Source organism: Polypterus senegalus, chromosome 1, assembly GCF_016835505.1.
Source record: "Polypterus senegalus isolate Bchr_013 chromosome 1, ASM1683550v1, whole genome shotgun sequence".
Classification (NCBI taxonomy): domain Eukaryota; kingdom Metazoa; phylum Chordata; class Cladistia; order Polypteriformes; family Polypteridae; genus Polypterus; species Polypterus senegalus.
In genome coordinates, this window is record NC_053154.1 from 169,212,726 (window position 1) to 169,223,957 (window position 11,232).

Here is an 11,232-nt window from a genome sequence, read left to right on the forward strand (position 1 = left end):
GAAACTGGTAAGAAAGGCCTCCAAGAGGCCAATGGCCACCTTGAAGGAGTTACTGGATTTTATGGCAAAGATTGGTCATTTTGTGCATGTAACAACAATTTCACAAGCGCTCCACAATTGTGACTTGTTCAGGAGTTCAAGGAAAAAGCCACTTCTTCTCAAGAAAGGCCACATGAAGGCTAGTTTGAGCTTTGCTAGAATGCACCTTGAAGATTCTGATGCCAAGTGGAAATTTGAACAATTCTGTAAAGAATAGTGGGCAATTACTGCTCAATGTAGATGTGCAAAGCTGTTCAAGAAGTATCCTAACAGACTCAAGGCTGTCATTAAAGCAAAAGGTGGTTCAACAAAATATTGACATTGTGGGTGATCCTTTATTAATCTCAGTATGTCTTGTGTGTTTTTTTTTAATTTTTCTGAACTGTAGCTGTGATATCTTTCACTTGGATGTTATAGGTTGCATTGAGTAAGTAAGGCTGGGAAGAAATATTTTTTGTGTGTATTTTCATTTAAGGCTGTAAAGCAAAAAAATGGGAGTATTTTGAAAGGGTGATTCTTCTCTATACCCTATGTATGTATGTGTGTGGGTGTATGTACTTTTCCTCTCCCGAAAACTGGTACATGTGCAGTTTGCCCACAGTAACTGTCCTTATCATAAGAGTACATACTTTATTCTTTTTCCTTTTATGTATGTATATGTAGAATCAAAGATAGTTCTGAATTAAGGCCTCTAACAAGTTCTTTGTTTTTATTTCCTACCAAAGTGTTGGCATCTCCTGTAATGGCACCTACAGTGCCTCCTGTCCTTACACCTCTCAGCAATAGTCTAGGACTTACTGGAACTGACATGCCCCATGGAGCTTCCCCACGAAAGAAGCCACGTAAACAGCAGCATGTAATATCCACTGAAGAGACAGAGATGATGGAGACCAATAGTACAGATGAGGAAAAGGCATCATCCAGGCCTTTGGCAGTAAAGGCAGAGAAACGCAAATCTCCTCCCAAGGAGTATATAGGTGTGTACCGTACTGATTTTAGAAAGAGCTGTACAATAGAGACTATTTTTAGAGAGTATGTTTAAGCAATTGAAGTTTTTTTGGGAACACGTATAAGTTACTTCTATGGTCTCTGACTCATAATGCTTTTTTGCAACATTTATTTTCCCATAAATCCCTTAAGTTTAGATATCCAGAGTGTAAGTGTACTCTGGCATAAAAATAGTCATTTGTGTGCCAAAAACATACTAAAGTATAGGAAGATGTGTCCTGTACATTAAAGGAACTTCCTCTTATTACCATATTCTAGTAGTTTTGCACATATATTTGAAAAAAATGATTAACATTTTCAGGTTTATTTCCAAACTTTAAAATCTAGCTACAGTGTAAACTTGGGCTAATGAATGGTGGATGTGAAATATTTGATTGCCTCCTTACCCATTTCTTCCTATTATTTATCCATTATACAATTTGCTTACGTTTACTTTGTTTCCGGCCAGCCCTTTGAAGGCTTTCTTCATTGGTGTTCCTACCGTTCTCAGCGGTCCAACAAACGTTCTTCAGATTTTTTCAAACTTTGATTGTCTGTTATCTCAGTCTGTTTGTTTCACAGGTTGGTAGAGGTATGGTGGTTCCACTGTGTGGAATATTTATGTTTTTGTACCATGAAAACAAAAGCTCTCTGTAATGTATCAGTCTGGTGTTTATAGGCTACATCTCGGATTGCATATTGCCACAATAAATAGTACAGTTAGAGGGTGGTTTATTACTCACCACAGAATTCAGTCTTCGACAAAGTTAGCTAATTTTATTACACAATCATATAGCAACCCATCATAAACATGTTCATGACCCATAGTTTTAGAAAATCTGGATTGGAGGAATTTCACAAAAATAACATACCGTTGGGGAAAAACTACAAAACCAAATGGCTGGCAGTTTCTGTTGCCCATCACTAGGTTTCTCACAAGCCAGGTTAGGAAACAGATATGTCAGGCAGCTGACTACTGTTCAGTTTCAAAAAGGTGGTATTGAGTCCATTATTGTTTTGATTGGTGCAATCTGTTTCCTCTGAAGGAACACTTAAGTGAACTTTTGATTATGCAGACAATGACGATTTAGGTCCTAACTAAAGGATTATAGATCTGCTAAAAATTAATTTAAGAAACTTGAATATATGGAGGAGTGTTTTGATTGTTTCTGGCAGGCCAAGGTAACTGCTCAGTCTAGCATGTTGGTGCAGTATTGTTGGGAGTAAATGCTATAAGAAGTGTAAATATTTCATTGTAGTTCCTGCATCATGTTGTGTCAGCTCAAATGCTGTCTTTATTGAGGTAATTACCTATAATTTTATATTTTATGATCCTTTTTCTTTTAAATGTAAAAACCTGTCTTGAGGGTTTTCTATGGTTTTTATATTTTGTGTGCAGCAAATCTAAGTATCTATCAAAATTCATTAGAACATTGCAACAACAACAACATTTATTTCTATAGCAGAGTTTCATACAAAGCAAGTTATCAAAGATAGTTATAGAAAAATATGAACATTTCAAAGTGTACCTGTCAGCTTGCTGTCTGCTGTTGTGCCTTCTTGCTGTACTTATTCTATCTGCGCTGACCTCTGCCTGTTTTTCCATGTTCTGTAATATGCTATGACCATCAAACCCTTATGGATATATGTTCCATTGGTATTGGATCATGTGGTGGATTTAAGGACAGTGATTATTGTCATCCTCATCCTCATTGCATTCCTTTACAAAGGGCACCATTTATAATCTATTATGAAAACGTACAACAAGTAGCTCTTTCAGGCAGTAAACCAATTATATCAGGTATTCTAGGAATCTAAGTTTGGCTTTAAAGTATTCAAGTGAATCTGTATAGGCTATTTAAAATCAAAATCCTGTCAGTCGGCTCAATTTTTTTTTTCTGTCCTGTGGACATACCATGTATTGTGTTCTCTGAAATTTTTCCACTATATGCAAATTTATGTAGTTAATTTCTCAAATTAGTTTTTGTTTTATTATTTTTTTGTAAAAGTAATATACTGAAGTGAATTAACATTTTTAATATTTGGAAATGTATTTAAAATGTCCATTCATAATGCTGAGCAGCGCTTTGGCATAATACTTGCTGCACAGATTTTGTATCCTGGGGTTTGAATTCTGTGCTTGTTCATTTTCTGTGTGGAGTTTGCAGGTTCCTTCTCTATCTACATCTAGATATTCCCACATCCCTAAATTCATGCTGGTTAGGTTAGCCATTGATTCAAACTGGCCCAGTGTGTGTTAGTGTGTGCATGATTAGGTCCTGCACATTGTTCAAGGATATTTTCTGCTTGGCTTTAAGTGTTCCCCAAATTAGATTAATAGGGATAGAGAATATTATGTTAAACCCAAACTTTCAGTATAATCTGATAGATAGCTATATATACACAGTCATATGAAAAAGTTTGGGAACCCCGCTCAGCCTGCATAATAATTTACTCTACTTTCAACAAAAAAAGATAACAGTGGTATGTCTTTCATTCCCTAGGAACATCTGAGTACTGGGGTGTATTCCAAACAAAGATTTTTAGTGAAGCAGTATTTAGTTGTATGAAATTAAATCAAATGTGAAAAACTGGCTATGCAAAAATTTAGGTCCCCTTGTAATTTTACTTATTTATATGCATGTAACTGCTCAATACTGATTACTTGCAACACCAAATTGGTTGGGTTAGCTTGTTAAGTCTTGAACTTTATAGATGGGTGTGTCCAATCATGAGAAAAGGTATTTAAGGTGGTCAATTGCAAGTTGTGCTTCCCTTTGACTCTCCTCTGAAGAGTGACAGCATGGGATCCTCAAAGCAACTCTCAAAAGATCTGAAAACAAAGATTGTTCAGTATCATGGTTTAGGGGAATGCTATTAAAAGCTATCTCAGAGGTTTAAACTGTCAGTTTCAAATGTAAGGAATGTAATCAGGAAATGGAAGGTCACAGGCACAGTTGCTGTTAAACCCAGGTCTGGCAGGCCAAGAAAAATGCAGGAGCAGCATATGCGCAGGATTGTGAAAATGGGTACAGACAACCCACAGATCACCTCCAAAGACCTGCAAGAACATCTTGCTGCAGATGGTGTATCCGTACATCGTTCTACAATTCAGCGTAATTTGCACAAAGAACATCTGTATGGCAGGGTGATGAGAAAGAAGCACCTTCTGCACTCACGCCATAAACAGAGTCGCTTGTTGTATGCAAATGCTCATTTAGACAAGCCAGATTCATTTTGGAACAAAGTGCTTTGGAGTGATGAGACAAAAATTGAGTTATTTGGTCATAATAAAAAGCGCTTTGTGTGGCGGAAGAACACATGCTACCTACTGTCAAATTTGGTGGAGGTTCCATCATGCTGTGTGGTTGTGTGGGTAGCTCAGGGACTGGGGCCCTTGTTAAAGTTGAGGGTTGGATGAATTCATCCACAATATCCACAAATTCTTCAGGATAATTTTCAAGCATCAGTCACAAAGTTGAAGTTACGCAATGGCTGGATATTCCAACAAGACAATGACCCAAAACACAGTTCGAAATCTACAAAGGCATTCATGCAGAGGGAGAAGTACAATGTTCTGGAATGGCCGCCATAGTCCCCTGACTTGAATATAATCGAAAATCTATGGGATGATTTGAAGCAGGCTGTCCATGCTTGGCAGCCATCAAATTTAAGTGAACTAGAGAGATTTTGTATGGAAGAATTGTCAAAAATACCTCCATCCAGAATCCAGACGCTCATCAAGGGCTATAGAAGACGTCTAGAGGCTGTTATATTTGCAAAAGGAGGCACAACATTATTGATGATATTGTATTATTGATATATCTGTTGGGGTGTCCAAATTTATGCACCTGTCTAATTTTATGATGCATATTGCATATTTTCTGTTAATCCAATAAATGCAATGCCACTGCTGAAATACTACTGTTTCCATAAGGTATGGATATATTAAAAGGAAGTTGCTACTTTGAAATATATATATATATATATATATATATACACAGTGCATCCAGAAAGTATTCACAGCGCATCACTTTTTCCACATTTTATGTTACAGGCTTATTCCAAAATGGATTAAATTAATTTTTTTCCTCAGAATTCTACACACAACACCCATAATGACAACGTGAAAAAGTTTACTTGAGGTTTTTACAAATTTATTAAAAATTAAAAAATTGAGAAATCACATGTACATAGGTATTCACAGCCTTTGCTCAATACTTTGTTGATGCACCTTTGGCAGCAATTACAGCCTCAAGTCTTTTTGAATATGATGCCACAAGCTTACGGATGATGGAGGCCACTGTGCTCATTGGGACCTTCAAAGCAGCAGAAATTTTTCTGTAACCTTCTCCAGATTTGTGCCTCGAGACAATCCTGTCTCGGAGGTCTACCGACAATTCCTTTGACTTCATGCTTGGTTTGTGCTCTGACATGAACTGTCAACTGTGGGATCTTATATAGACACGTGTGTGCCTTTCCAAATCCTGTCCAATCAACTGAATTGACCACAGGTGGATTCCAATTAAGCTGTAGAAACATCTCAAGGATGATCAGGGGAAATAGGATGCACCTGAGCTCAGTTTTGAGCTTCATGGCAAAGGCTGTGAATACATGTACAAGTACATGTACTTTCTCAATTATTTTTATTTTTAATAAATTTCCAAAAACCTCAAACTTTTTTAACGTTGTCATTATGGGGTGTTGTGTGTAGAATTCTGAGGAAAAAAATGAACTTAATCAATTTTGGAATAAGGCTGTAACATACCAAAATGTGGAAAAAGTGATACTTTCCAGATGCACTGTATATATATATTAAAGTTCATTCTAACAGTTTTTTCTGTGTATGTAGCCCATCCAAATGGCACAAATAATGGATTAATAGTGATAAATTATTTTCAGTCATTGTGTAATACTTTCCATTTTCTACTTTTTAGATGAGGAGGGTGTTCGCTATGTGCCAGTCCGCCCAAGACCTCCTGTTACCTTACTCCGCCATTATCGCAATCCATGGAAAGCAGCCTATCACCATTTCCAAAGATACAGTGATATAAGGGTAAAAGGTTAGTATGGTCTTTCTGACAATCACAACAGATACAACAAAATAGATTTCTTGCTGCGCAGTATTTGTTTCCTGTCTAAGCCATCTTTTTTTGACAGAGGAGAAAAAGTGCACCATGCAAGATATGGCTAATCAAAAGGGTGTGGTATGCAGAGCGCAGGGCTGGAAGGTACACTTGTGTGCTGCACAACTGTTGCAACTGGTAAGTGACCACACTGTCGTGTGAAAAACGATGTTATTACAAATTAGCCTCTTTTTCACTATGGTGAGGCCCACTCAAGAGTTAGGTTGTTTTTCTGTTGTTGAGTAATGCCCATTCTTGCTGCCTTATCCTTGGCTGTATTCCTGTATCTCCTGGCTTTCCTCATCAAGTTTTTATTCAGTAATAACACATAATACAATATAATTCTGGCAGCATTTCCTTACATTGAGTTACTTTCACAGTATAATTTATAAAATACCATTGGCAGCACTTGTTGTTTTTTCTTTGAGTTAATCTCTCACTGCATGGAGTATATAATGTTTGGTAATATTGCCTTCTACTGGTTATTCCTGAAATGTGGTTATTCCTTAAAAATAGGGTTTTTAACTAATTTTGGAAGCATGGCTTTCTTTTGATATCTATCTCCAACTATCCACCAAGTTAAAGCCTTATAGAATTACTATAATTTTACAAACCTAATACGGATTTCTGTCTGGGGCTGGGAACATTTGTAGACTTAATCATCATTTTGAATAATTAAAAGCTTAGCTTGTAGTTATGTTACTTATGATTTGTTGGCTCCATCTCTATGCTTTTTTTTAACCCAGAGTCACATGCTGCTTTTAATTTTATCAGGCAAACCTGGAACATGATGTATACAGCCGTCTTACTACATTACAGGATGGGCTAATTCCCAAGAAGAAGGCTGGAGCAGATGATGATTTGCATCGGATAAATGAGCTCATACAGGTGTGGTACCTTTAAACTCAACATGTTGAAAATTTGCATATAGCCACAGGTTTAATTATTTTATGTGGGTGGTTTCTTTCAATTTGTATTGTGCACTAATAAAACACATTTTCTTTGATAGTAAGTGGCAAAACATTTAAGGATTGTAGGCTAAGGTTGCAGCTTGAAAATGCAGTCCACTTTACTAGTTAGCTTTCCTAGTGCCAGAAACTTGGATTGTAGCTTCCTAATCTCCCACATTGTGATTCATTTGTTGAGTTTAATTGACTTTTTTTTTTAATGTTCAGTCAGTGGGGGTGGCTTAAAGAGACCACCTGCATTTGTGTAGGACAGTTAAGAGAATCAAGCTAAAGGACAATAGGGTAGCTTGGTGGTCTGTAAGAATTAGTTTGATGGTAAGCATCCCATAAAAATAAAGATTGCTCAGAAAGCATTTTGATAGGCACTGCTTTTTCTGTTCTAGTAAAGATGTTCAAATCCTTCTAACTGTCACTATGTGACTGCATTACAGGGCAACATGCAACGCTGCAAGCTGGTCATGGATCAGATCACAGAGACCCGTGACGCCATGATGAAAGTGCTGGAACACAAAGACCGTGTGATGAAGCTGCTGAACAAGAATGGCAGTGCCAAAAAAATGGCCAAACTAAAGCGCAAAGAGAAGGTGTAAAATTATGAAATATTATCCTCTGAGAAAAGGGGATGTATTCACTTGCATCGAGCACCCTTGCCTCTGCCACGGATTCTGGTCCAGATTGTTGTAGAACTCTACTTTATCTTTTCCCCTGTGAACAGTATTTTGATTGCTGCATTGTTCTTACTGCAGTATCAGCCAAAGCAGAAACGCCCAGGAATTTTCTCTTGGGAAAATAACTTTTTGTTGTGTTTCCCTCACTTTTTCTAAACTGAAGGCTTATAATACTATCATGCTCTACTTTTGTTGTACATTTGCATCATTTTGTCTCTGATGGAAAGTAACAGCCTGTCTTCATTTGCTCTCCAATAATGATTTTTTCAATGGACACATGAAATAAGCAGCTTGATAAGTGGCTAAAGACTGACCACACCTTAGTGTTCTTTTTTTTACAGGATTGTGACCTGGGCTACTAAAAATTTTAATAAGAAATTAACTCTTTGATGACTGATGACTTCAGTTTGTCTTTTACAGGCTCTAGACTATGAATTAACGATCATTATTTTATCAATTACTACTATTTAATTAGTTGACCATGCACCATGGGTGCTGGACACCTATTCCTAATATTTAAATGCAACCCTTTTCACCTTCCAGTTTGTGGGTGTCAATTGGGGCAAAGTATGCGCCCACTTTAAAAGGGGTGCAAATGGCAGCATCTGTATCAGATTTAGCTTTTTTTTTTTTAATTCCTTTTTAGTTGGTGATGAATCTTGTTCTCATCCTGAAGCCCTTTGTAAAACAGAAAATACTAATGTTCAGAACTAGGGATTCCGGAATGCTTCTGATTGTATTTAGGAGCAAATGCTTTTTGGAGGTTTTGGGAGGAGCACTAGGCAGATTGGCAAACAATCTATTATTTAAAAGCACTTCTGCTTTTACTGCCATTAGGCCTTTTTACTTTAGGAGACATTAAGCTGTTCCTAAACAGACAACCTTCAGTATTTGCTGTGTTCAGCACAATATGCACCCTCTGTAAACTGTGTCTGTCAGCTGGCCGGACTGATTTGTGTGTGTGTGTTTTTTTTTTTTTTTTTCCTCTCTTTCATCCTTTTTTTCTCTTCAGCTCTCAGTTTACATTTCATTTGCCATTCATGGCTGCAAAAAAGAACTAGTTTGAGGTCACCCCATTAGCTTAGGTTGTTTCAAGGCCAACATGCCTAGATTTGTTCAAAATGCTGCCTTGTTCAAAGTCTCAGGCGTGTTCACCAAGTCAGTGGCGTATCTGTAATTAATCTGCAGTATGCTGGTGCTATAGAGGGGTTATAATGACATGAATTGGGGGGTGGGAGGGGAAATGAAATACTTGGAAAGTTTGGGAAGGGTGAAAAAGCAGCCTGCAACAGCTTTGATGAAAGAAATGGTTGTGGCAAAGCTGAAAAGTGTTTGAATTTTTCTTCAAGTAATGGAGGAAGTTGTTTTTTTTTTCTCTCATTAAAATGTACAGATTTATCTAGTTCCTCTGTAAATTAGAATTTTTGTTTTGTAAAGCAGTCCAACTAAAGTGTTGGAATAAAATCCTGTGATATTTCTGGTAGTGCTTTAGTGTGTCAAAAAATGTGCTGTATGTTAAGTCTCAATTAAGTCTTTTTACAAAAATAAAAAAATGAATTTCTATTTGTGTATCTAACTTTCATTCCATAAGAATTTTTTTGGTGCATGTATGTGTACTTAACTATTGATTTGCATGTCTGCTCACTTAGACGGACGGGCACTGAGATGCAGAATTCTTTGTTTTCATGGTGGGGCATATCTTTGTCCTATTCTGCAAATGGCCATTGAAAAGGTGCATGTGAGTGAGTAGAACCAAATTACTCTGCTTTAGATTAACAATGGATAATTAAATGATTTTTATTTTCTCCTCAGGACACCTCTTGGCGGCATAACTTGGAATTTTCTGTGAAGAAAAATTACAATTGCAAAGTCGTATCGTGATTCTTCTCTATTGCTGTAGTCTGAAGTTATTGGGTACTGGGATGCCAGTTAACATACAGTTGTGCTTGAAAGTTTGTGAACCCTTTAGAATTTTCTGTATTTCTGCATAAATATGACCTAAAACATCATCAGATTTTCACTCAAGTCCTAAAAGTAGATAAAAAAAAGTAGAAACCAGTTAAACAAATGAGACAAAAATATTATACTTGGTCATTTATTTATTATTGAAACCCCACCCCCCTCCCTTTGCAGCAATAACTGCAACTAAACATTTCCAGTAACTTTTGATCATTACTGCACACCGGCTTGGAGAAATTTTAGCCCATTCCTCTGTACAGAACAGATTTAAACTCTGGGATGTTGGTGGGTTTCCTCACATTAAGTGCTCACTTCAGGTCCTTCCACAACATTTCGATCAGATTAAGGTCAGGACTTTGACTTGGTCATTCCAAAACATTAACTTTATTCTTCTTTAACTATTCTTTGGTAGAACGACTTGTGTGCTTAGGGTCATTGTCTTGCCGCATGAGCCACCTTCTCTTGAGATTCAGTTCATGGACAGATGTCCTGACATTTTCCTTTAGAATTCTCTGATATAATTTAGAATTTATTGTTCCATCAATGAAGGCAAGCCATCCTGGTCCAGATGCAGCAAAACAGGCCCAAACCATGATACTACCACCACCATGTTTCACAGATGGGATAAGGTTCTTATGCTGGAATGCAGTGTTTTCCTTTCTCCAAACATAACGCTTTTCATTTTAAACCATAAAGTTCTATTATGGTCTCATCCGTCCACAAAACATTCTTCCAATAGCCTTCTGGTTTGTCCACATGAGCTTTAGCAAACTGCAGACAAGCGCAATGTTTTATTTTGGAGAGCAGTGGCTTTCTCCTTGCAACCCTGCCATGCACACCACTGTTGTTCAGTGTTATCCTGATATTGAACTCATGAACATTAGCCAATGTGAGAGAAGCCTTCAGTTACTTAGATGTTACCCTGGGGTCCTTTGTGACTGCGCCGAAATTTTACACACCTTGCTCTTGGAGTGATCTTTGTTGGTCGAACACTCCTGGGGAGGGTAACAATGGTCTTGAATTTCTATATAGAATAGTCTGTCTGACTGTAGATTGGTGGAGTCCAAACTCTTTAGAGATGGTTTTGTAACCTTTTCCGGCCTGATGAACATCAACAACTCTTTTTCTGAGGTCCTCAGAAATCTCCTTTGTTCATGCCATGATACACTTCCATAAACATGTGTTGTGAAGAGCAGACTTTGATAGATTCCTGTTCTTTAAATAGCACAGGGTGCCCACTCACACCTGATTGTCATCCTATTGATTGAAAACACCTGACTCTAATTTTACCTTCAAACTAACTGCTAATCCTAGAGGTTCACAAACTTTTTGCCACTCACAAATATGTAATATTCGATCATTTTCCTCAATAAGTAAATGACCAAGTATAATATTTTTGTTTCATTTGTTTAACTGGTTTCTCTTTATCTACTTTTAGGACTTGAGTGAAAATCTGATGATGTTTTAGGTCATATTTATGCAGAA

The 11,232-nt window shown here is 37.2% G+C and overlaps 1 protein-coding gene across 2 annotated transcripts in view; it reads left to right on the top strand.

Annotated features, from left to right (window-relative positions):
* sap130a (Sin3A-associated protein a) overlaps window positions 1-9,351 on the top strand; it is a 78,042-nt gene extending 68,691 nt beyond the window's left edge. For both annotated transcript variants that reach the window (XM_039762710.1, XM_039762718.1), the window contains exons 17-21: window positions 765-1,016; window positions 5,964-6,089; window positions 6,187-6,290; window positions 6,927-7,040; window positions 7,552-9,351. In XM_039762710.1, the coding sequence (XP_039618644.1) occupies window positions 765-1,016; window positions 5,964-6,089; window positions 6,187-6,290; window positions 6,927-7,040; window positions 7,552-7,710 (755 nt within the window). In that variant the 3' untranslated portion in view covers window positions 7,711-9,351. The remainder of the gene's footprint in view (window positions 1-764; window positions 1,017-5,963; window positions 6,090-6,186; window positions 6,291-6,926; window positions 7,041-7,551) is intronic.
* Window positions 9,352-11,232: the final 1,881 nt, after the last annotated feature.